Consider the following 26,908-nt stretch of genomic DNA (forward strand, 5'->3'; position numbering starts at 1 on the left):
GATCAGAAAACATTTTAAATCAGTTTTAAAATAATCAAATACTGAAATGTATTTTATCACATTCAGAATTATTAAATGATTTACAATATAAAATACTGTAAGCATCTTTGAGAAATGTCATTCCATTGAATGTAGGTCTAAGATTCTACATTAAAATTTGAACTACTAATTTTGTCATGAAACTACTTACAACTACTTGTCATCTATTCAGAGCTAATTTAAAATGATTAGTATTTCCAGTATGCGTACATATGATGACCAAATTGTTTTAATAGTAATACCAAAAAAAACCCTTAAAAGTCACAAATGATCAGAAGTATATGGGTATATTTCCTGGGCATTTTTCTTGAACAGAAACGTTCATTTTTCAGTATTTTTTGCAGGGTAATGTACAGCTAGTAATACAAAATAAACCTCTGACAATTTTAAGACAGTGTAAAATAACAGTTTTCAAAATGTGGTCCACATACTGCTGGTTGGTCCCAAAGACCCCTACAGTAAAATGTAAGGTTAAAACTATTTTTATACTATTAAATAAGATCTTATTTGGTTGACATCTGTACCAATGCTATACAAAGCATTGTGTGCAAACAGTGCTACTGCCTTAGCATGAAACAAAGCAGTTAGTGTATGATTCACTACCATCATCAGATTCTTGCATACTCTTTTTTTTTGGCACTGGGGATCAAACTTGGGTCCTTGTGCCTGCAAGGCAGGAGGCAGAACCACCGAGCTAAATCCCCGGCCCCTTTACCCATCTCTCTTTAAAACTAAACCTATGAAAGACAGATTATCCTGAATTTCAAAGAGCAAAGAAAATTGACAAATATGTTTATTTTATTACTGTTACATAATTATTTTAATTATTCCTTAATGAGCCATCAGAAAATTTAGCATTATTTTAAGTAAAAAAACCCACAAAAATACTGTTCTATATTGAAAGTAAAATCTAGTCCTAAACTGCCATCTATCTTTCAACTTCAAAATTACTTTGTACAAAAATCATAATCACAAAATAAGATTATATTAACAAGAAAAAAAATTACCAAGCCCATATCATCAGCTAAAATTCCTCCATGGACGTTTTCTGGTCGCTCCTTCTCAGAAAAATTTGTTATTGTGTTATAGTATAAGTCATTTCGCTGTTCCCAAAACAGTGGAAGTTCTTTACTGTTTTCTCGTGAAATCATCCAAGCTAAAGCTTGTTTTTGATGTGAAAGCAATGGCGTTTCAATAGCCTAAAAATAAAATGTCATAAAGATAAATACAGTAAGTCCTTTCTGTTTTCACAAGCAGAACCAGAAAAAAACACTGATCTTAGGATAAATGTACAGATTACAGGTATATTTAAAAATTCCTCATAGTTTTAAATAGAAAGAAATGGTACAATACCTCAGCTGGTTCCATTTCCTGAGTTTTATCATCTTCTTTTAAATCTTCAAACAATCTGTCAAATTCTGTTTTAAGCTACAATAGACAGCAACAACAAAAATTAAGAAAATCAACTAAAGAAATAATTGCAATTAATTCAGAGATTTCAAATCATCCAGCTAAAAGAAACAAAAGCCAAAAAGTATATAAATTGACTCTGAGATTTACACTGCTCATTGAAGATAGAATGAACAGGTGGTTTTGTTACCAAAGGTAACTGTATTATATCTGGAAAAAAACAGAAAAGAGAGTTACAAGGGATATATGCTTGACTAGCATGTACTGTACAAGGTCCTGCATTGGATCCCTACCCCTGAATTGAAAAAAAAAAAAAGAGAGGGAGAAAGAGAGTTATAAGTTGTGGTTTCAGTCCAAGTTCTGTCACAAAAAAGCCTATGTATGTTTCAGCAAGGTACTTAACCTTTTCAGACTTGTACAGTATCTTATTCCTGTAAAATGAAAGGAATTAACTAAACTTAGTTATCAAGATTCTTCCTGCTATTACAATTCCATTTTTTTCAGTTGTATTCAAAATATTTTGGCAGTCCTAAAAGCTATACATGACTCTTTTTCAAGTCAATGACATTTTTTTATTGTGATAAGGAACCTGCTATGTGCTACGAAATATTAGGATTTCATTATTATGCTAATTTAGCTGGCCATCTAACTTAATCTAGTCCAATTTTATAGCACCACATACTATGTGTTATAATTACTTTTGCAAAATAAGACAGCCTAGAAAAATATAAGGGCAGGTTTAAAAGAAGTTAGCAGAGGTTGCCTGGGGTTTGGCCCCCAGATACAAGCTCAAGCCTATCTTAACAACCAGGGAAAACATGGTAACCACAATTAGAAGACAAAAATATAACACTGGTGGACAGAAACATCAAAAAAGTTTTTATGTTTTTTTAAACTGATAGGCATTATCATATATATGTTCTTTCAAACTAACTCTGTGTAACAGGATCCTAGATTACAAATTAGACAAAGTGAGAACTAGTGTAATGCCAAAGATTTGGAGTTAATTTTTTAGCATTGCATTTGCAACCTTATAAAAGGAGAAGTAAGTTTTCAAAATTATATTTGAACATTTTTTAAATTTTAAATACAAAAATATCCCACACACAGCCAGGTGTGGTGGCACACTCCTATAATCTCAGCACTTAGGAGGCTGAGGGAAGAAGATCATGGCAAGTTCAAGGCCAGCCTACACTACAAAGTGAGACTCTGTCTCAAAAAAACAAAAACAAAACAATCCCACACATATCCAGCTGTGAGCATGTCCTTTGCTGTAATATATGAATGCGTTTGTATAGGTATACAGCAAGTCTTCCTTATCACAAATCTAACCAGCCACAGATTAAAAATGTAGTGAGCCTATGATCATGTGTGTACTGAATATATGCATTCTTCTTAAACTGATATTATTCTCTAAACAACATAGTATAGCAACTATTATATAACATTTACATTATATTAGGTCTTATAAGTAATCTAGAAATGATTTAAGATATACAGAAAGATGCACAAACATATACAAATACCATGTCATTTTATATAAGATACTTGGAGATCCTGAATAATCAATTTCTGGTGATACTGAAGTATAACTATATTCCTTACCATTGCTTTTCAGATAATGTTTGAAAATAAATATATATATTTTTATATATGCTATTTATTATACAACAGGTTTCATTATAAGTTTAACAATATATCTGATGATCATTGATACTAGTATATATTTATTCTACTCCTTTAAATACCAACTATCAACATTTTAAACTTACTTTTAGATTAGAGTACAAAATAAAAAAGCACACCTGCTCAGTTGTCATCTGTACTGCAGCATGAATTGGCATACTATAACTTGGTCCAGCTCTTCCAGAGCCCCAACCACTTTCAAAACTGAATCCTAAAGCTGTAATTTACAGACAAAAAGAATAAAATCACCAAACAAAAACAGAAATAAATAGCTTTATAAATTTATAAGACAAACTGCATGAAAAATTCCCATTGGCAACCAGGCATGGTGGCACATGCCTATAACTCTAGCACACTGGGAAGCTGAGGCAGACGGATCTCAAGTTCAAGCCCAGCCTGGGCATATCAATACAAAAAATTAAAAAGGGCTGAGAATGTAGCTCAGTCTGAAGGCTTTATGTTCAATCCCCAGTACCACCCAAAGAAGAAAAAAATTTCCCTTAAGGCTAGAGATGTAGATAGAACATTTGCCTAGCAATGTGAAACAAAAACAAAAAATTAAGGGAAGCATTCTATCACTGAGGTACATTTCTGGCCCTAAAACAAATTTTAAAGATAAATACTAATCCCTCAAGAAACACTATTAAAATATTACCACAGAATTTGAATAATCCCGCCAAAGAAATAATCCTTTTTCATTTTCTCTGGAGAGATTCTTTTTGTCTAGAATTTATCAAAAAGAATGTTTAGAGTCAGATGTGATGCACGTCTGTAATCCCAGTACTTGGGAAGGTAAGGCAGGAAGATCCTAATTTTGAGTTCACCTGGGAAATTTCACAAGACTATCTCAAAAAACGGGGGCTAAGGGATATAGTTCAGTGCAAAAGCATTGAGGGAGGGCCAGGGATTTAGCTCAGTGGTTCCGGCATCTGCCTCCCAAGTGCAAGGTCCTGAGTTCAATTCCCGGTACCAAAAAAAAAAGCATTGAGGGAAATAAAGGGAGGGTATATGGGAACTTCTTGTGTATTTTTATGGGTGTGTGACTGTATAGTTAGTCATGCACTCCATATTGATGTTTCAATTACCTGTAATATATTAACCAAATATCCAACAGTGCCCCCATGAGACTATATGTTCAAGTGACCTCAAAGCCATTTTAGTTTGTATAAGTATACCATTTGATGTTTGCACAATGACAAAAATCACCAAATGGCAAATTTCTTAAAAGTTGTCCCTGTTGTTAAGTGACTCATAACTACGTCAAAAGAAAACTTCAGAGATTTCTTCAAAAAGACTCCAAAAAAATCTTAATTTGGAGCCTTCAGCACAAAGCAGTTTGGCCACCCAAATTCAAAGATAAATGTTTTGCAATCCCTGCATCTTACAATATCAAAATAATATTAAATTAAAACCTAAACTTACTTTTTGGTGCAGGACCCAATTTAAATCCATGTTTCTTCAACTGATCTAAAACTGCTTTTTTATTTTCTTCTTTTCCCCAAAAAGTCATATGCAGAGGCATGGTAAAAGTATTATTTGCACCAAAAGGAACTACCCTATTATATTTAAGAGAAAAGAAAATGGGAAATTAGAAGTTATTTTTTATCTCCTGCTGCGCAAGCGCAAGAACCCGAGTTCAATCCCCAGTACCAAAAAAAAAGAAAAGAAGTTATTTTTTATTCTATTTAAGAATCTGTTAACTATGTCCCAAGTTGGTCTTTCAAATTTTGCATGGAAAGAAAATAAGAGATTAGCTGGGCAGACCTGAAAAACCAAAAAAAACCATGAAATAAAATCAGCCACAATAGAAGGACAAGGTGGTTTTGGGGATCAGAATGCCAAAAGAAAATGAAAGAATGGGATAAAGCTATTTTAAAATACAAGGATAGGATCGGGATGTCTGTGTAATACCAGCACTCGGGAGGCTGAGGCAGGAAGTTTGAGGCCAGCCTGGACTACATAGTGAGTTCAAGCCCAGCCTGACTGAACTACAAAGCAAGACCCTATCTCAAAAAAAACCCCAAAAAATCCACAAGGATAGCTTACATGCAAAACTGTAAAATAAACAAAACAGTAAATTTATTTGAATATAGCTCTGGCTAACAGAACCACTGAAAAGTAGCAACTCATTAACTGCTAGGAGGGTGAGAAATGAATTACAAGAAATATTTCTAATCCAAGATACACTAAAAATTTATTCTCAACATTTGAAAAACATGATAAATTTTTTTAAAAGACAGTGCTGGGCCGGGGATTTAGCTTTGTGGTACCACTGCCTGGCTCGCAACCGCAGGGTCCGAGTTCAATCCCCAGTACCAAAAAAAAGGCAGTGCCGAGCATTTATCTTCCAAACTCACCTGGGATTAGGATTAAGAATATCCTAAGCACTAGGTTTGGGGTATAAATATCCTAAATACTTAAATTGAGATCAGAAACACAAATGCCTATGAGAAAAGGTAATCAAGATGAGAATGAGAGCTTTAAAAAATAAAAAACAAAGAGGTAGAAAAATGAGAGAGCACATGCCATAGCTAAAGGAACTTTTTCTCAGTTCTAGTCAATGGATGTCACATGAAAATGAATGTCCAGCACTGCCAGATCTTCCATTAATCAAGAGAACTTTTAATACGTTTACATTTAGGAAAAATTAATATGTAAAATATCTAATTTAGATGTTGGAAATAAATGTCTAAAACACTGTAAGTAAAATTAAACATCTCCATCTAATCATATACTACCAGTTTATAACCTCTGATCTAAAACAACCCTCAAATTTATGAATTGAAAGGTTGGGAAGATGGTACACACTTTGTAATATGTGAACCAAAGTCTATTTTCACCATGGTAATAATTCAATAGGCAAATAAAGAGGACAGCTGTTTGATGGATGGGTAGAAGAGGCAGATAAGAGAACTGATGTGAACATATAACTAAAGATACAGTGATGAAAAGTGTTATACCCTTAGAAGCTCTAAGAAAAGGCCCTTACAATTTGAAAGATAACTACAACTCAGTTATTAAAATTAAACTCTCAAAGTACATTACCCTTCCACTTGTGCCAATTTGTTGTCCATAATATAGGCCAAAGCAGCTGCAAGATCTTTCTTTAAATAGCCAACCTGATTTCCATTCACATTATTTACTTTAATCGCATTCTTATCATAAGTATTATTAGGCTCTCGCTGTAATGCAACCATTTCATTATTATTAACCTGAAAAAAATGAGCATTATATTATAAATATGACCAGATAGTGACAGTTTTTGACCTTATTACACTTTATTGGGATTTCTATTCATTTTTTAATGATGCTGCTAAACACTGCACATCAGAAAAAATGTATTTGCTTGGACTCAAGCTAGCAATTAAAGAACAAGTTTTCAAATAATTCTTCTACACTGTTTTCTAATTTATATTCATTGGGAGGTTAAGAAATCCTTCATATTTACACTACCTAAAATTTTCAATACTGTAATTTCCGAAAAAGTATGCAGTCTATGCACTGCATACACTGAGTTTATAAATCCTCATAACCCTATCAGTACTATCATTATTCCCACTTTACATACAAAGAAACTAAAACACAGTAAAGTTAAGCAACTTGCTCAAGGTAACAAAGCTAATAAATAACAGAGCTAAGATTTGAACCAGGCAGGCTGGTTCCTGGGTCTGAATTTTCTAGAATCTTAACAGGGAGAAAAAAAGCAGCAAGAACCTGGCATGAGAAAAACACATCTAGCCTTCAACTCATGCCACTCTCTTTATTTCACTTGATTACAAACCATGCAAGGGTAACATAGAAAATAACAGAATAAGGACTTCCGAAAAATCTCTCCTCCATAAAATAACAGAAAAACTTTGAGAATCAACTTTTTCAGAACTCTAGAGATCAAAAGCTGGCAGAAATCTGAGTGCTTACTCAAGAAAAATGGCTGAATACCAGTGCCCTAGCCCCAACCCAAGCTCTCTAGCTCTCCAGTAACTTTTAACAATACTGTATCAGCCCAGTGGGATTCTTGAAGCAGCATGACAGTTATCAAAGGGAACAGAATGAAGTTACAGGTCTTTCAAAGATTCATTCCCTCAAAACTGTCATTATTTGAACTATCTGATGGTTTTGTAGAAGAACCCACTTGCAAGGCTGGTTGCATTCGACTTTTTAGCTTACTTCAGAGGTAGATGAGAGAGCTCCCTTGAGCAAGTGTTCATCAAAAACAATTTTAAAGGCAAGTGTTTTAACTTCATTGCACTGGTACTGGACATGGAACTATAAGATTTAATATTTTCTCTGCTGGATTTTGATCTTGCTTTGGTCCTATTCCTTTCTATCCCCCTATTCTTACCTTTTGAATTGAGCATGTTTATCTTCTGACATTGTATGTTGGAAGTGCTTATTTTCATTTTTACAGGGGCTCCCAGCTAAGAGTTTGCTTTAAATCACAGAGGAGAATTTGGACTTGGACTTTTTGGCAATGTTGAAACTGTTAGGACTTTGGCAACTTTTAGAGATGGAATAAATGCACTCTGCAAAAAGGAATGTATTAATCTCCTGGGGGCCAGGGGCAGAATGTTATGGCTCTTATCTAGCTATCCCCTCAAAGTCTCATTCATTTACAGGTGGGGCTTTTGGGAGTGACTGGATCATGGGTGTGTTATACTGGATTAGTCCACTGACTGGTATAGCATAGTTCTAGGTAGGGTGATGGATTTACTGAAGAAGAAAGACCCAACAGGCTCGCAGCCTGGATGAAACAAAAGGGGAGGGAAGGAAGCCTCACTGACTCTTGACTGCCACATCATAAATTGTTTCTCCTTTGCCATGCTGCCCTGCCTAGGAACCAGCTGACCATTGACTAAAACCTCTAAAACTGAAACCTCTAAGACTCCTTTAACTTGAGGGAATCAGGTATTCTGTCTCAGAAGCAAGAAAGTAACTAAGACATCTTTAAAAATGAAGGAACTATTAAGACATTTCCAGAGGAAAAAACTCAGACTCAATCACTAGTACACTTAACCTGCAAGACCTACAAGATCTACAAGGAAGGAAGTTCTTCAGGGTAAAATCATAAAATACTCGACTTAAACTTGAATTCATATGAAATTAACAGCACAGTTAAGGTAATTACTTGGGTAAATATAAGACAGTATAAATGTATTTTTGTTTGCAATTTTCCCCTACCTGATTTAAGAGAGTATGAAACAGTGTAGTGGTACCTCAGTTCCTGAAAGCATTAATTTGCAAACAGTTTGGTTCACAAACAGAAGTGTTTGGCAAATTTTGCTTTTGTTTGCAAACTCTGCATCAGGTAACAAATACAACCACAGCCATCTTTCCCACACAAACACAATCATGGCCATCTTTTCCAAAACAGTAGAACAAATTAAGTTCAAGCCCAGAATGAGCAATTACCAAGACCTTATCACACAATAAAAAATTTTAAAAAGGGCTGGGGATGTAGCTCAGTGCAAAGGCCATAGGTTCAATCCCCACTTCCAAGGGGGAAAAAGTGTATTTTATCACCTATAAATCAATTTCAATAAAATTGAAAAAAACCTTAATTTCTATTACAGTATTTTTTCAAGAGTGATCAACTCCAAAAATGTCCATCTGTAAGGAATTTAAATAGAGTTGTGCTTACATGAAAAATTATACGATTTCTCTAAGAGAAAAAAGTGATCACAAAAGGCATAATATGATCTCATTTTTATTAACACAATCCAATGTACATGCATATGATTACAGAAAAACGTATAGAAGATGTAAACAGTTGTGGATGGTAGTCTTTAGAAAGATTTAATGCTTTTTAGATATTTCAAAATAATGAACATGTATTACTTATAAATTAGTTATAAAATAATGAACATGTAATACTTATAAACACATTTTTAAAAGTAAAAAACTAAGTAATGACTATTTTTAAACAGCATAGATTGTTATTACTTTACTAGTGTCGTAGAGATTATTTTAAGTTCAACACATAGTGATTGTTCTAAGATTAATAACAACCAATCTGGGCCAGGGATTTAGCTCAGTGGTTCCGCCACCTGCCCCACAAGCACAAAGACCCGAGTTCAATCCCCGGTACCAAAAAAACAACAAAACAAAACAAAAATAACAACCACAATCCAATACTTCACAAAAGTATATATGACTTAGGAAACAATTTAAGTTTTGGGGGAAAAACACAAATCTGAGTAAGAAAGCTCAAAAATGGACATGAGCCAGGAATGGTGGCACATGCCTGCAAGCCTAGTCCTCGGGAGGCTGAGGCAGGTGGAACACTGCAAGTTTGAGGCCAGCCTGGGCTACATAGTGAGTTCAAGGCCAGCATGAACTACATGACAAGACCCTGTCTCAAAGCACGCACGCATGCACGCACGCACACACACACGAACAAAGAAATGGACATGAGAGCTAGAGAATATGGAAAAAAGAAATGTTTATTTTCTAAAAGAACTAGAAAAAAATTCATTTCACAAAGACTAAAGTAAAAAGAACACTAGGTGAACAAACCCTGTGAAAAATATGGTAAGAAAATTATGAAAAACAGAAAAGCAAAAAACATGACAAAAAGGATTTCAGAGGCAGTAGGCAATATTAAGACGTAAGTATACCAGGTCTAAGAAACGAAGGAGAGACAGAGTAGGACTACAGCGTCCCTAAAGAAGAAAAAGAATATGAAGTTCCTGAAAAAAAACTATAATTATAGAAAATTGTCTGAAATAGAAACAAATTTATAAAACTAAGATACACCCTAATGAAATTCCTGGACCTTCAAAATAAGGAAAAATATTTTAGTTACTCAGGAAAAATAATTTTTAATTCATTTAAGTGGAAGAGAAAATCTTATTGGCATCAGAATTCTCACCAACATTTTACGTAACATTAGGATATGTAGAGAAAATACAGGTCAAAGATGTTATACAGTGAACCTTTAAGTTAAGACCAGCCTGACATACAAACAACTTGGGTTAATTAGGTTAATGGAAGAGTCATCTGTCTCTTGTTATCTATAGCGTGTACCCAGGTAAACATCCAGATCTCAGCAGTATTGACTTACAAGAAACTTTAGTTACAACCAGCCCTCGGGAACCAAACAAGTTTGTCGTAAGGGTCCACTATATTCAGCCAAATTGCTCTTCAATTATAAAACACCAAAATTATGAACACACAAAAAACTAAAGAAATATTTTTATTTCCTTAGTAATCTCCTAGCTAACACATTTCAGATAATTTGAGATGCTCCAATTTGAGATGCTCCAATGTAAAATAAATATGGGATAATGAAAGATTAAATAAATTTAAAACATGGAACTCTTCACAAGAAATCTACAGAACATTCTTAACACCATCAAAAAACTGACTTGATAAGCTTCAAAAATAGCAAGGCCAAGTGGCATATGCCTGTAATTCCTAGCTGCTGGGGAAGCTGAGGCAGGAAGATCACAAGTTCAAGGCCAGCCTAGGTAACCTGGCAAGGTCCTGTCTCAAAATAAGTCAAAATGGCTGGAGGCATAGGGCACCTCAAAATTCCATCCTCAGTATTACCAAGAAAGAAAAGAATGGAAGAACTAACAAATCTAACATGAAACAAAGAGTGAAGCGACTTTTTAATCTCTAATGACCAATGATGATGTAGGAATCTTATTTGGATTCAGATTTTTAAAAAAATCAACCATAAAGACATTTTAAAATGTGAGAATCTCATTATGGATTATTTATTGGATGTGGCAAGAAATTATTAATTTGTTAATTATGAGAAAGAATTTTTTCTAGAAATACATAATTCATGTAAAAGGAGACATTCGGAATTTGCTTTTACAAAAGGACAAAGAAAAATAAGAATGAAGTAAATATACAAAAAAACTTGTTAACTGTTGAATACGAATCATAGGTATAATGGAAGTTTATTTTATTTATGCATGTTTGAAATTTTTCATAATAAATTAGATAAAATGAGAGGTATATTATCCAAATAACAGAGGCATTCTAGGCAACCATAACAAAGGCAAGTACTGACCATAGAAAGTTATATATACATTATATATACTGCATTCTCAGTCTGTCCCTTTGTCTCACATATATACACACAATTCAGAGATCAGAGATACAGAGCGGACACAGGAAGAAAAGGTACAACATATTCTAACAACAGGAGAAAAAAAGGACCTAAAAAAAGACAACTCCCTTATTTAGTAAAAGCTGAACTTTCTAAATGAAAAATATTAAAGTTCAGAAATGTGTTCAGGAGCAGAAAAGAAAGCATTAGAAGTCATTTTCTAGAGTATTTTGTGGCAAATTTTATAACTTTCTGGAGCTTTACTTTTCCAGTCATAAAAAGGGGGTAAGAGATGTCCCACGTCAGTTATTGTAAGGATTAAGTCCAAAATGCTTTGTATATTATAAGTTTGATACAAATGCAAAAGAACAAAAGTAGGTATGTTATCTCTTGTTTGTGTGTTATTTCAATTACAGTAAAACATTAACTGCACATATCACATTCTAATACTCTTGTTTTCTAGATTAATACCATAAATATATCGCAATTTGATGTATTATCTATTTTTATACTCACTACTCCTGTGTAATAGCGTAGTCCAACCACATGACCTCGCAAAATTCCAAACAAAACTGAATCTAGCTCTTCATCACTAGTTAGGAAGTCATCTGGAGGAATAATATCTTGGAATTCAAAACGTGGAAAGAAAGTTGGATATGGAAGGCGTGGGAAATTTCCATGGATTCCATATTGGACAGTCTGTAAGTACTTCCAAACGGGATCCCTATTAAAAAAAAAAAAAGCACAGGAAAAACTACAGTATTTAACCAACTATTTCTCACAGATCATGAGCTAATCATATTTACAAGCCAATAGTTTTCTCTCACTTTATTTTAGCAAACAAAATCTTACGTGGGAATCACTGCAAACAGATTAATAATTACTCTGGTTAAAGCAGGAATTTAAAGAGTGGAGAAGACTTCTAGAAACTCTATTCAATATTAGAACTTCTACCACACTATTGCCCCTATTCAAAGTGGAAAAAAATAAAAACAGTACGGGCTCACAAATGGCTTTTGTAGTGAAAATTATCTATTTAAATGTAAATGTATGTAACGTCTGTAGCCACAATTATATACAAAAGTTTCACTGTTGATTAATCTAGAAGAGACTTGCAAAACACAGAACTATTATTATGCATAAAGCAGTTTGTATCTTTTCAGATAATATATCCAGCATTCATTTAATTATCTCTGAACAGAACACAGTTTATTCTGGTATCCAACTATGCCCTCATAGAGGTTGACCTCAATCCCCTCTTACCACTTCCCCACCTCGTTGGATTAAGGGTATTCCCAACCCTCTTTTAGATGATTACTTCAGGAGTGGGCACGAAAACCACTTTGGGTGATGAAAAGTATGATGTCTGTTGGGGACCTCCGGGAAGCTTCCATACTCCTAAGAATGGGTAATCGCTATTTGCTGTACATTGTCCTTGCACCTCGGGTATTTCTCTCTCAGCTCCTCTGCAAATACACGTTTGCAAGTCTGTGCATGAATAGAAACTGTGATGTACTTGGGGACAAGGGTTGTCTTATTCAGGCCTCTACCGATCCCGACGCCCAGCGCACAGTATCTAATGGATGTGCTACTGAATAAAGCACCGGCGGAGAAGCTCTGAGCACGAGACCTCCGCCCCTCAGTGCATGACAGATTTCCCAAGGCCCTGGCACGAGACTCGCCAGAGTAGCCGCTCCTCGCCAGCTAAAACAATGCGTTTATTTTTCCCATGGCTTCATGAGCGACCAACAGAAGGAATACAAGCTGCACAGAAAGTATCGGAAACGCGGAGGAATCGCAGGGAAGGTCAGGTTCATTTGGGACGCCGCCTGGCCGTTAGCCCCATCGCCCCACCCCCTCCGCTCCCTTCACCTCTTGAACATCCAGGACATGGCGCTGTGTGGGATGACGACAAGAACGCCTGGACGCCCCTGACAGTTCTCGAGCCGCCTCGATTAGCCTCCTTCCAGGCCCTGCAGCCCAGAAGCCAGCAGCAGGTTCCTAAAGCCGCATCAAGAGTGCACGACTACAGAGTAAGACGCAGCGAGTCCAGTCAGAAGTCGAGGCCGGCTCCCTGTAGCAACAATTTGAGAAACCAGCGACGTCCTGTGAATGGCACAGGGAAACTCCAATTGTGAAGAGAAACCCTTGGAGATTAACCAATCAGGATGCAGAAGAGAGGGCAACTCCGCCCTGCGGTGCACTTCAAAGACCGTGGGGGGTCGCACCCGCCCGGGCGGTACCATCCGGGTTCTACCCTGCCCCCAGAGCAGGCACGCGGGAAAGCTGCACGCGGCCCCAGGAGGGCAATCGCGGTGCGTGGTCCCGACGTTTTCTGACTCAGTCCCTTCTCCAAACTGAGAAAGATCACTGACCTTTCCAGTATTTCCCCAAAGCCCTCCGATTAGCGCTGTTCTTCAGGTCATACCTTCTTAGCCTAAAATTTTCTCATCTGACCTGATACTTAAAAGGGTCTTCCACCGCGTGAGCGCTGCATTTTTAAGACCAGAAGATGTCCGCGAGGTAGCTTTCCTTCATTTTTCTGTGGTCAGCCCCGGGCCCTTAAGCCCTTAACGTTTGTCTTTTTTTTGTACCGGGAATTGAACCCGTATCCTTGCACTTTCTTTCGGGGCATGTGGTGGAACCACTGAGCTAAATCCCTGGCCCAACATTTGTCATTTTTAAGCCTGGTCGAAGTAGAAACAGACACAGAGATTTCAGAAAATCTGAATGGGAATGTAGAGATTTCTCCACCCACCTCTGTTGTTTTTAAGGAAGATTTTCATTTCTTAATATAAGAAAGCCACAAAATAACTTTGTTGGCCATTGCTGGAAATGGCTGGAGGGACCTGCTCCCACATAGGCATGTGGCCATCCATCAGCAGCATGTGAGAGGTGTTAAATAGAACAGTTTTTCAAGAAGCATTTCTTCACTATCTTAAACTGTGGTAAGCTGTTACCATAACTAGCAGTCGAATGACAGAGAAGATTTGTGTGGGGAGGGGACAAGTTGAAGATGGAAACCAGGGCTTCCAGCATGTTAAGTAGATGCTCTGTTAAACTGTGCTAAATCTCCAGCCCCCAGTGTTAGAATCTAAAGCAATTTATTACTTCCTTTCACTAAACAGAAGGATGTTAATGAGGAAGATGACGACAATAGCATTTCAAGTTACTTAGTTATTCTAATTTCTTTTCAAAGTATTATGAGGCAAATGGTAATGCAGTTCAATTTTAGTGTGCTGGGTTCTAAATACATTCCTGGGAAATACGTCAGAAAATGTCCAGGTTGATAATGTTTGTATGCAAAGTTAATGAAGCCATGCTCATTAAACTGAAAGATGAAATTCAAAATATGAGAATAAAGCTCTTTCCAGGCCTATAAATAACGACCGTTCCATGGCTAATGAATGCAGCATATGAAGTAAAATTTGCAGTTTAAAGTCCAAACTTCTCCATTCTGTCAATACTTGACATTCCTGGACCAGCAGTTGAATTTTAATACTCTTTAATCATTCTTTATTTGTTTTATTTTAAAAAGGAAGTGCAACTTGTACTAGTTTGATTAAAAAGTGACAACAATTATCACACTAGACGATGTTTTCTGAAAAAATTAATGTGTAAATGGACAAAGAACTGTAAGGTGGCTTGGTGACTGGAGGAGTGAGGAGGAAGAGTAGCAGAAAAAGAAAATGGTGGGGAAGGTAAGGGGCAGATTATGAAGGAATTTATGATCTATGGTAGGCAAAGTTTCTTTTATTTTAACTATGATAGATAAGCCATTGAATTCTTTAAGCAAGAACATGATGATCTGCTTTAGGTTTTAAAAAAATCCTTTTGGCAGTTGTGTGGAGAAAGGATTATAGGGCACAAGAATAGTAGCATTGACAATGAAGAAAATCTTGTTGCGAGGTAAGATATAATGATGGCTTGGAATGGAGAGGTGATAAAGTTGAAAGAACTAAGAAAAAGATTTGGGTATAAGTGATGAAGTGACATAGTCATGACCTAGAGACCACCAGGGGACAGGCACAGGTAAAATCCCTTAGCCTGGTACTCATTAAGGCATGATTTGTGTTTTCTTGCAGGATAGTCAGGAACTTAAAAGCCATTTTTGGTAAAAAACTGTCACTCTTCACTTGGGATGCCCAATATGTAATTAAAAGTGGTGATTAAATATATAGTGAATTTTTAAAAAATTATTACAGTAAAGACATGGTGCCATTAATCAAAATACTCCCCTTTGCTTCAAACACATTTATCCCATCATTCTTGCCACTTTATAAAGCAATTCTGGAAGTGTTCTTTCATGAGTGTATTTATGAGGGGTGATCAAAAATATGGTGACTGCTGCTACTGAATACCAATCCAATGTAAAAGCAGATACATAAAAACATTTCATGTATCCTTACCTACCTTATTAACAGGATCTGGCACGTTGCAAATTCTGGCTGTTCCAAAAGTCAAAATGACCATGTAAGAAAGGTGTATAGTTTAGGGTTTTTGTTTTGTTTTGTTGGGTTTTTTGTTTTTTGGGGTTTTTTAAGTTTGTTTTTCCGAGACATGGTCTGTGTATACATTCCAGGCTGGCCTTGACTCACTATATAGCCCAGTTAGGCCTTGAATTCACGGCGATCCTCCTGACTTAGTCTCATGAGTGCTGAGATTACAGGTGCATGACACCATGCTACCTGAGAAAGGTAATGTTTTGAATCAAGGAAATCAAAACAACCACAGTGCAACTAAAGACATTCAGGTCATGAGGATTCCAGAGTAGAGATAATGATCAGTGGATACTCCCCCACAACCAAACCCTTCTCAAGTTGGCCAGTCCGATCTCCTTTATCAGAGTATGCCCCTCCAGCTGCTCAAGCTGGAGTCCTTTTCTATTTTCCTTGCTCTCCTTTGTTAAGGGCCAGCCTGATCTTTGTCAACTCTTGAAACTAATGCTCCTTACCATTTTCTCTTACTAAGCAAAGTTCTTCCTGTAAATTTGTGCTTTCGTTTTCATTTCCATTAATACTAAAAGCAAGGACCCACACTAGCCAGCAACAGAAGGAAAAGGAATTCAAAATTACTTCAGCCACCCACCTGTCAGTCACACTTTTTCCTATGCCTTCACTCTCTGTGCAAATTATCATGTCCTTCCCTTGTTTGGTTTGGTGAGTGAAATCCAGTGGCATCTGTCAGCTTCCTCCCACTCCAGAGTCACAGCTCCTGTCACTTTCCAACCCACCTTCTCTATAAAATGCCTTCACTAATTTCTCAAAATGATGGATATTTTCATATATAACTAAAAGACCATTATCATGTCTACCAAAATTAATAAATTAATCCTTAGTATCTTCTATTAACTAATTCATAATCAAATTTTCACCATTGTAAAATATTTTTTACACTTTGAGAAATAGAAGTTTAGGCTTATTGCCCCCATAAAAAGGATAGAAAAACACTTTAAGAGAAGAATTTGAATACTCACCAATCTGGCTTCAATATAGAAACTCCAAGTTTAAGTCACAACATACAGAATCCAGAAGAAAGTTACTGGCTGCTCAAGTCCAAATACTTGCTGCTCCCCCAAATGTGAAGGCCATTTATTTTAGAGAAAGGGGAAAAAGGCTTTATTCATAGCTACCTCCAAGCAGACAGAAGAGAGAATTTACCACAAATCAGCATCTCACTGTGTCCAAGTGTGCAAGGGCCTTTTAAACCAAGGAAGAGAAAAGAGAGGAAATACAATGATTCCATGGACAACTCCAAGCTTGCTTCATCCTCTCAGCCCTCTTCTATTCCCTCCCTTCCCTGTGGAAATGAAAGTGGACTTTGACCTCCTGGTGCTAGCATCTTTATATTTTGTTTCTTCCTGTGGGCTGAGGAAAGGAGGGAGGGGCCTGGTGATTTTTGATCTAGGCCTGAGACAGTTTGAAAAAAAGGCTCACTTTTAAAGGAAAAAAATTCTTACTCCTCCCCAACATACATAAATGGGAGACTGAACCCAGGGCTTTCACACAGAGCTACATCTCCAGCCCTATTTTCATGCTTTAATTTTGAGACTGGGGCTCCCTAAATCAGCAAGTTGCCCGGGCTGTGCTAGAACTTTTGATCCTCCTGCCTCAGCCTCCAAGTGGTGTGCACCACCATGCCTGGAAAAAAAAAATTCTAACTTATAAACTTAGGAGCTTTCTTGCTTGTTTTCTTCTTTTACCCAAAAGATAGCTCAATGGAGGAGAATTTTCAGGAATGACAGGCGGAAAGGTTTACAGACTAAATTTCTTAAATGGACCTTAGGGAAAGAGCCTGGAGTGCCATCACACTGGCCAAGATCCACAAAGGGGGACATGATAACCTAGCAAAATTTCTGGAGGCCCTCATAGGAAAGGAAACTGTGCCCTATTCCCCAGAGTATAGCCTCAGGATTCTGCTGATCTTAGAGAAAGGCTCAAATACAGAAATACAGATCCTTTACTGCCAGAACAGTAAAGGAGTAAAGGTGAGTAAGGAGGCTGTGTTCAGGGGCAAGGGCAGCTTTGTACAATCCCAAGAGAGTCCCCAAATGAGTCTACAGCACTGTAAAGACTGGAGGCCATCATCAAATCTTGGTTCTGCCAAGCAGAAGCAGGAGGCTGGTACCCAACAATCAAGTAGGATAAGTTATATGGACAGTGAATACCTGTAGAAGAGGAATGAAGTTCAAACATAACCCCTATACCCCCGAAGAGGAAGAGGACTAAATTTGAAACCTGAATTTAAATTGCTTTAAATCTTAAAATGACTGATTTACATCCTGAAGTGACTAAATTATCTCCCATTACACAGATTGAAGGTATAAAACAAGTTAAGTTAGTTGCACCTCATGGCACAGGTCTGTAATCCCAGGACTCTGGGAGGCTGAGAGGCAGGAGGATCTTAAGTTTGAGCCCAGCCTGGGCAACTAAGCAACTTAGTGAGATCTAGTCTCAAAATGAAAAAGGGCTAGGGATGTAGCTAAGTATGGAGGTCCTGGGGTTCAATCCCCAGTCATTCTCTCTCTCATTCATTCTCATTCTCTCTCTCTCTATGTCTCTCTCTCTCTCTCTCTCTCTGTCTTTCTGAATATATGTGTGTATTTGTGTTCAGTAAAAAAATATAAAATTTTACCTTTGCAAATGGAGTCAGTAATTGAGATTCATATCAGTTATATGTCCATATACACATACAACTCAATGAATTTGCACTTACAGCTCTTATTGGTCCAATTAGGATTTTTTCTTTGTAAAATGTTCTCTATATTGAATATGTAGTACTTTGTCATAAAATAAGATATAAAAGAAATTGTTAACTATGTTTCAACTGTTTTAACTGATTTTACACTTATAGAAACTTGTATGATTAGTATAAATTGCTCCCTCATATCCCTCACTCTACTTATTTTAACACCATACAAAACATACTACATTGATCAAAACCAGGAAATGACAGTTAATACAATACTATTTCTGAAACTAAAAAAAAAAAGAGACAATCCAGAGGAAATGAGAAAATAAAATATTTTGTGTCTTAGTTATTTGCAATTGAATTTTCTTACATTTAGTCAGGTCCATACAGATTGTGGGCAGTATTCTTTTTTTTTTACATCACAATATTGTTTATTATGTGAATTTTTTACACATGTGGGCAGTATTCTTAATTTTGAGTAAATCACAGCTGGCAGGGTAGAAAAAGTAATGTAAAATTAATACTGAGTAAAATTCTTAATTAAATAATATAATGAATATCAACTACCTGCCTTGAAGTAGTACTCAATAAATGTTCTTGTTATCGTTACTATTATTGTTGTAATGGAATTATTGTCTAATGAGTCCTTCAGCAGTTGCAAGGAATATGGTCGATTGAGGCCTATTTTCCGACTGAGGCCCAATCAACAGAGCTGTTCCTGAACGCCAGAATAACACTGTTTCCAGAAGCCAGTCATTTTCCCAAGTGCATGTCCTTGAAGCTGACTGAGTTACATCAGGATTCACTTTAATCTCAACTCCCACCCAGAGAAATATTTGCTATTCCATTTCAAACAGCTTTTTCCCAGGAGAGAATTACTTCCTCCTCCTCAGGCTTTGCCTCACTAAATGCTCTTTGCAGCCCAAGCTCAAGGTTGTTGAAGCATCTGGCCTGCCTGGGATCTGGCCCCTCTTTTCCCTCCTACTCAAAGTCCTTTTCCCAGCTTTAGGGAAACACTACTCTAAAGACCACTGTAAATCTAGCTTTATATTTAAATCTAGATAGAATGATTTAGTTTCTGTTATGGGTGTGGCCAAAGTTGTCCATTTATTTTTAATATTTATTTTCAATGAATACTTCAAAATGTTAACATTTTTCTGCCACTTTTATGGCTAATTTTTTTTGTTTTTTGTTTTGTTTTGTTTTTTCACTTTGTAGTTCAGGCTGGCCTTGAACTTTCTGTAATAGCCCAGGTTGACCTCTAACTCACGGGGATCCTCCTGCCTCGGCCTCCCACGTCCTGGGATTACAGGTATGTGCCACCACAGCTGGCTAGCCAGATAATTAAAAAATAAATTGTAACTCAAAATGTACTTTTTCTATTCTAAAATATATTAATTTTTTAAGTGTGGGAAACTATTAAAGTTAAACTTGCCATTTCAAATGCTGTTCCAAAAATTTAAAAAACCTTTAAACAAACATATTTTTCAAACAATGAAAAAATACATTCCAATATATTTTTAGAGGAACTTTGCTTACTTTCCTAATCTAGAATTAGGATTTCAAGAGACTCAAGTTCATGATCAGATGACGTTTTAGAGTTATATATATTAACATCTATTGCTATTATTGATTGACATATATATGAAATTAGCAAATATATATTAAACAATTGATTAATCAAAATGCTAATTTTTAACATTTATGAATAAAATTTCCATTTCTCAAATATTGTTAAGTAAGAATATGATAAACAGAAATAGGATATAGGTTAACATATTAAAGTTGGGTCCCCACGAACCCACCGTGAGTAGACACTAGCTTTCCCCAGGGAGCCTGCTGTTGGACTGTACCTCATGCCAGGAAGCGTTTTTCAGGACCCCACTTCCCTGGGGAGATTTCTTGACCACCACAAGCAAGGAAGGATATGATAGGAGGCCAGTGGACATGACTCCTTTAGAACAAAGGAAATTAACTTTTGATACCCATGCATTGCTTCGGAAACTCATGGATTTGACAAAGTACAAGAGGAAACAATTGTATCAGCATTAACCACTTTATCTAATGTCAGCCTGGATACTATCTATAAGAAGATGGTCACTCAGGCGCAACAGGAAATAACAGTTCAACAGCTAATGGCTCATTTGGATTCTATCAGGAAAGATATGGTCATCCTAGAAAAAAGAGAATTTGCAAATCTGAGAGCAGAGAATAAGAAAATGAAAATTGAATTAGATCAAGTTAAACAACAACTGATACATGAAACCAGCCGAATCAGAGCAGATAATAAACTGGACATCAACTTAGAAAGAAGCAGAGTAACAGATATGTTTACAGATCAAAAAAAGCAACTTATGGAAGCAACCACAGAATTTACCAGAAAGGATACCCAAACCAAAAGTGTTATTTCAGAGACCAGTAATAAAATTGACACTGAAATTGCTTCCTTAAAAACACTGATGGAGTCTAACAAACTTGAGACAATTCGTTATCTTGTAGCTTCAGTGTTTACTTGCTTGGCATTAGCTTTGGGATTTTATAGATTCTGGAAGTACTACTAATGCTGCTACCACTGCTGCTAATGACTTCTTAGAAGACTACCCCAAGACAGATTTTCTTTCAACACTGTCAGCTGCTGAAGAAATTTATTTCAAGATTATCCAAGTATATATGGACTAGAAAAGTGTTTCACGTATTTCAACTTGATTTTGTCTTTATGTTGAAAAGCTGTCATCCAAAACCTGATTTTTTTGAGATGAAAGAGCATTCTGTCCCCAACTTTTGATAGTTCATAGAAAAGGAACCAGAATTTTCTTGTGTTTGAATAACTTTATAAATAAAATTTTGTTGATAAAAAGAATATTAAAGTTGGCACAACTGACTCTATTCAGAAAAATCAATTTACGAATAGTCAGCTAAACCAGAAATTTGTGAAAAAGATAATTGAAGGACAAGACCTATATTTGTCCATAAAATTAGTATAATTTAAAAAAAAATTTAATATGCCAGTTAGCCTGGTATATTAAGGGAAATTCTCTCAGATATTTCTGGTAGGAAATTTCTGGCACCAAGTCACAGAGAAGGAGCTCATTCAAAAAGATGATGGAGGGAACCAGACACAGTGCTGTACTCCTATAATCCCAGAAATCAAGAGGCTGAAGCAGGAGGATCTAGAGTTCATGGGCCAGCTTGGACTACATAGCAAGACTCTGTCTAAATAAATTAACGACAGAGGGAATGTTCATTTTTGTGGAAGGATGTCTAATGAAAGACAATATAAAACAGAAGAACAAAAAACCTTATCTACCTAAAGCAAGAAACAACATAGTTTTGTATTTCTCAATATCTGCTCATCATAGGCTCTTAAGAGAACAACTAGAAGGTAAAGATTATTCTACACACTGAGGCTTGACATGCTTTTACTTGAGGTTAATTAGCTGAGGGACAGTCCTTCGGGCCAACACCCACCCTAGGCATCCTCTGAAATCAGCACTGCCCACTATCAAAGGGCTTCCTTAATGAAAATTGATTTTGAGAACAAAATAAAACACAATTCCCATGAACAAAATCCAAAACAAAAATAAAAAAGATTATCATAGCAAGCTTTAAACCCTCACAATTGACCTATGACTCTAACATATTTCTTCTACTACCACCTTCCCATCATTAAACACCACGCAAAGAATAAAATGGAAGTCCATATCAATGTAAAGATCCTCCCTTAACACTACTGCATAAAAAAAGTGTTGTTGTCCTACTTCTACCTATTTACAAAAAACCCTCAGTCTGGGCCTGTTGGCACACACCTGTAACGCCAGCTGCCAGGGAGGCTGAGGCAGGAGGACTGCAAGGTCAAGCTCAACCTGGGCAATTTAATAACTTAGCAAGACCCTGTCTCAAAATTGAAAAAAAACCACTGGGGAGTTCTGGGGATGTAGTTCAGTGGTTGAGTGCCCCTGAGTCTGGTCCATAGTACTACACAAACCAAAACAATAAAAAACCCTCATTCAGAGAGTTAGGGAATCACTACAAATATTGCTGTTTTCCTTCTCTATCCTTGGAGTAGTTCAAAGTCCTGAGACAAATACAGCCAAATTACATCTATTTCTATTCCCACTGAAGAACATACCAAAAGGTTTTCAGGTAAAATCTTCCATTTCCTGATTTCTAGACTAGTATAATGCTCTGCTTTGTGAAATTTAGTCTAACAACTGAAAATACACATAGATTAAAAGTCGCACAAAAATCAGTAGAAAATACACATACAAAATACAAGTTACGCCACACTATTAGACTAAAAAATCTGAAATTTACTTTTTTTTTTAAACTAAAGCTATAGGCACTTCAGAAAATACTTAGGAAATTAACAATTTACAAAAATACAGTGAAAACTTTAGATTGGAAGGAGAAAACTAAAGTCATATCATAGTTTGAAAAAGCTTTGTTGTAAAATGTGTCTACAAGAGTGTTATGGTTTATATGTAAAATGTTAACCTAATATATATTAACCCAAATGTTAACCTAATATATCAATGTTAATCCAAATGTTAACCCAAAACCTAATGCACTTCCAGGTGGCGCTTTGGGGAATGGCTGGATCTTGAGTGTGTGAATGTGGATTGAGGGTGTGATAACTAAACTAGTTCACTGATTGGTGTAGCATAGTTCTGGGTGTGGATAATGGGAAAGCCCACCCTGGGTGTGGATGGCACCAGCCAATAGCCTTATAGCCTGGATAAGATAAAATGGAAAGGAAGGCTCACTGCTGCTGCTGCCTCCTGCCTACCCTGCCTTGGAGCCAGGCAACTATGAACTGAAACCTCTACAACTGTAAACTAAAATAAATCTTTCCTCTTTTAATTTTAGGAGTCAGGTATTTTGTCTCACGAGAAAAGTAAAGAAGACAAAGGGTGAATGTCTTATGAAACTCTGTTCTCAGTCTGAATCACACATGGGTAATTTTCAAGCCACTTTACTTTGCTCTTTACTTCATATGTACGTGGATAACAGCAGAAGTCTGCTCTGGGTACAGCAAGAACTCTTGAATATTTGTGGGCTTTTTAATTGTCCGATGATGTCATCCAGCACCTGCTGCAAGGTCTTTGTTTTCTCAAAAGGGTTTTTTACATCTTTCCATTGGAATTAATTCCTTAGTTCCAACATACCTGTTTGATAACTTGCTCTTATTTCCTTATAAATAATTGTAGGGTTATTTTCCACAAAAACATTCTGTCTTGCAATAGCTAGGAACTTGTGAATAATCGGATGAACACAATTTTGAATATCTTCCTGATTAGATTCCTCAACAATCCTGACTCACTAGAGAAGCAGAGACCAAGAAAGATGATGCTGATTTTCTACCAACATACTGTACTGCTCAAGGTTGTCAAAGCTACTGGCATGGCCCCCAAAAATGCAGCTTCATCTGGGGCTTCCACTGGAAGGGAGCAGGGGCTCCAATGGGACTCCAGGCCGAAAAGGGTGCTGTGCATTGTTGAGAAAACAACTTGAGCAAACAAGTATATGAAGTTTTTTTTTCTTAAATTCTTTTCTTGGTACATTTTAGGTATAAAACACAATTACATTTCTCATTGGGAACTTGTACCTTTATATGATGCATCTTGGTTCTTATTTTTTCCCCATTCCTAGCCCTCCCTTCACCCCTTCCACCCTTCACTATTTACAAAGACTTTATTTATATTTTTTCCATTTCTCATCATTTTTCCTTTCCCTTCTTTCCTTTCCCCTGCCCCTCCCACTACCCCTACCCCTTTGGACCTTTTCTTCCTATTTTGCATTATCGATTATTCATTCTAATCATTGGTACATTTTAGGTATACAATATAATGACATTCATCATTGGAAATTTGCACCTTTACATAATCTCTCTTGGTTTTTATTTTTCACCCTTGCCTAGTCCTCCCTTCAACCCCTCCATTCCACCCTTAGATTTTGTTCCTATTTTTCAATTTTCTCATATTAATTCCATTCCCTTCTTTCCTTTCCCCTACCCCTCCCACTTCCTTCCCCTTTGCCCCTTTTCTTCCTATTTCACATTACCTATTATACATTTTAGTCCTTATTTACACTTTCAGTTTCTCACACCAGAGAAACTATTTGATATTTATACATGTGTGTCCTATTTATTTCACTTAAGAGTATGGCCTCAATGTGCATCCACTCAGCTATAAATGTCTCTAATTTCTCATTTTTTATGGCTGAGTAGTACTCCAATTTATTTTAAAAACCACATTTTCTTTATCCAGTCTCCAGTTGATGGGCATTTGGGCTGTTTCCAAGTTTTAGCTATCACAAACTGTGCTGCTATGAACATGCGTGCACATATATCACTGTAGTATGATTCTGTATATAGAAGACCCCAAGAACTCCACCAAAAGTCTTCTAGACTTAATAACCAAATTCAGTCAAGTAGCTGGTTACAAGGTCAACACACAAAAATCAATAGCTTTCCTCTACACGAATGACAGACTCACTGAGACAGAAATGGGGCAAATAATTCCTTTCACAATAGCATCCAAAAAACTGAAATACCTAGGAATCAGCCTAACGAAAGAAATCAAGGAACTCTTCTCTGAAAACTATGGCACTCTGAAAAGAGAGATTGAAGGTGATATCAGAAAATGGACAGCCATCCCCTGCTCCTGGGTAGGAAGGATTAATAGAGTGAAAATGGCCATACTTCCAAAACTGCTATATAGATTCAATGCAACTCCAATTGAGATTCCAGCAGCATACTTCATGGATCTTGAGAAAACAATCCAAATATTCATTTGGAACAAGAAGAGACCCAGAATAGCAAAAGCAATTCTAGGTTACAGAGACATGGCAGGGGGTATCACAATCCCCAACCTGCAACTACACTACAAAGCTACTGTGATAAAAACAGCATGGTACTGGCAAAGAAACAGACCTGAGGACCAGTGGAACAGATTAGAAGATGCAGAAACAACACCAGACACACTCAGCCATCTCATCTTCGACAAAGGAGCCAAACACCCTCACTGGAGGAAAGATAGCTTCTTTAATAAATGGTGCTGGAAAAATTGGGTTTCAACTTGCCAAAGATTAAAACTAGACCTATATCTCTCGCCATGCACTAAACTAAAACTGAAATGGATTAAAGAACTAAATATTAAAATAGAAACACTGAACCAGTTGGAACAGAGGTTAGGTAGAACTCTTGAAGACATCGGTGTAGGAAAAGATTTTATGAACAAAACCTCAGTTGCCCTTGAACTAGCACAAACAATCAACAAGTGGGACCTCTTCTTATTAAAAAGCCTCTGCACAGCAAGAGAAACCACTAGCAGTGTGAAGAGACAACCCACAATGTGGGAAAAAATCTTCACCTGCTCTTCCTCAGACAAAGGTCTACTATCTCAAATCTATAAAGAACTTAAAAAGATCAGACCTCCCAAATTTAAAGACCCAATCCGAAAATGGGCATCTGAAATGAACAGACATTTCTCAAACAAAGAAGTAGAAATAGCAAATAAATACATGAAAAAATGTTCAACATCACTGGTCATTCGAGAGATGCAAATGAAAACAATGCCGAGATTCCACCTCACACCAGAAAGAATGGCTGCTATCATGAAATCAACCAATAACAAATGCTGGCGGGGCTATGGGGAAAGAGGAACCCTGCTCCACTGCTGGTGGGAGTATAGACTGGTGCAACCACTGTGGAAATCAGTATGGAGATAGCTCAAAGAGCTAGGACTGGAAGTCCCATTTGACCCCACTATTCCACTGCTGAGGATCTTCCCCAAAGAATTAAACAAAGTTTTAACATTTTTGATATTTTCCTCCAGTAAATCTAATCTTGGAAATCCACTGTCATAAAATATTTTGAAATAGAGAAAAAAATGCTTTCTGTGTATTAATTACAGCATTATTTATAGTGGAGAAAAACTAAAGTAGATATTAGGATACAAGCTGCTATAATAAAGAGAATTTCAATAGGAGACGGGTTTATTTCCCCCTTAAGTAGAAATCCAGTAAAGTCAAGTCTGATGAAGTCACTCAGTTCTACAAGTTCAGGGACCCAAGTTCCTTCCAACTAGTCATTCTGTGTTTACCTAGAGTATCATTTTCATCTGTGCGACCAACAGTGACCCACTGTGACATCCATGTGGAGAAGGAAAAACCCAATAAGGTACAAAAAGTCAACCCAGAGCAAGTGGTACTATCCAAGCAAATGACATAAAGGTTGATCACATCACTTACATTTCATATTCCATTGAGAAGAATTTAGTCGATGCAGCCACTCCAGCAGTAAGAAAGGCTGGAAAATAGTAACTGGGACGTACCATAGAAAAAGGAAAGAAGAGATTTAGGGGTATAACTAGTGATCCGCTAGAAACTCTATTGTTCAACAACATAAATTATGACAACTATAGAAGATGAAATTCTATTCAACCACTAGGAAAGATGTTTTTGAAAAGGGTTGGTTGGTTGGTTGGTTGGTTGGTTTTTTGCCATATTGGGGACTGAAAGGGC

The 26,908-nt window shown here is 36.6% G+C and overlaps 1 protein-coding gene and 1 pseudogene across 10 annotated transcripts in view; one reads left to right on the forward strand and one right to left on the reverse strand.

Moving 5' to 3' along the window:
• Positions 1-26,685, reverse strand: part of Hltf (helicase like transcription factor) — a 92,115-nt gene extending 65,430 nt beyond the window's left edge. For 9 of the 10 annotated variants that reach the window (XM_087186319.1, XM_087186322.1, XM_087186321.1 and 6 more), the window contains exons 1-7: positions 13,067-13,311; positions 11,711-11,918; positions 6,181-6,347; positions 4,558-4,691; positions 3,255-3,352; positions 1,393-1,467; positions 1,047-1,238 (exon numbers count right to left, since the gene is read on the reverse strand). In XM_087186319.1, coding sequence (XP_087042445.1) covers positions 1,047-1,238; positions 1,393-1,467; positions 3,255-3,352; positions 4,558-4,691; positions 6,181-6,347; positions 11,711-11,918; positions 13,067-13,086 — 894 coding nt within the window. In that variant the 5' untranslated portion in view covers positions 13,087-13,311. Of the gene's footprint in view, positions 1-1,046; positions 1,239-1,392; positions 1,468-3,254; positions 3,353-4,557; positions 4,692-6,180; positions 6,348-11,710; positions 11,919-13,066; positions 13,312-26,635 lie in introns of those variants that run through there. The other variant, XM_087186316.1, reaches the window with a different exon arrangement.
• LOC106010121 (coiled-coil domain-containing protein 90B, mitochondrial pseudogene) lies at positions 20,405-21,006 on the forward strand (annotated as a pseudogene).
• Positions 26,686-26,908: the final 223 nt, after the last annotated feature.

This window comes from Heterocephalus glaber, unplaced genomic scaffold (genome assembly GCF_053883595.1).
Source record: "Heterocephalus glaber isolate CG9 unplaced genomic scaffold, H.glaber_assembly_v1.0 deba00001504, whole genome shotgun sequence".
Classification (NCBI taxonomy): Eukaryota; Metazoa; Chordata; class Mammalia; order Rodentia; family Bathyergidae; genus Heterocephalus; species Heterocephalus glaber.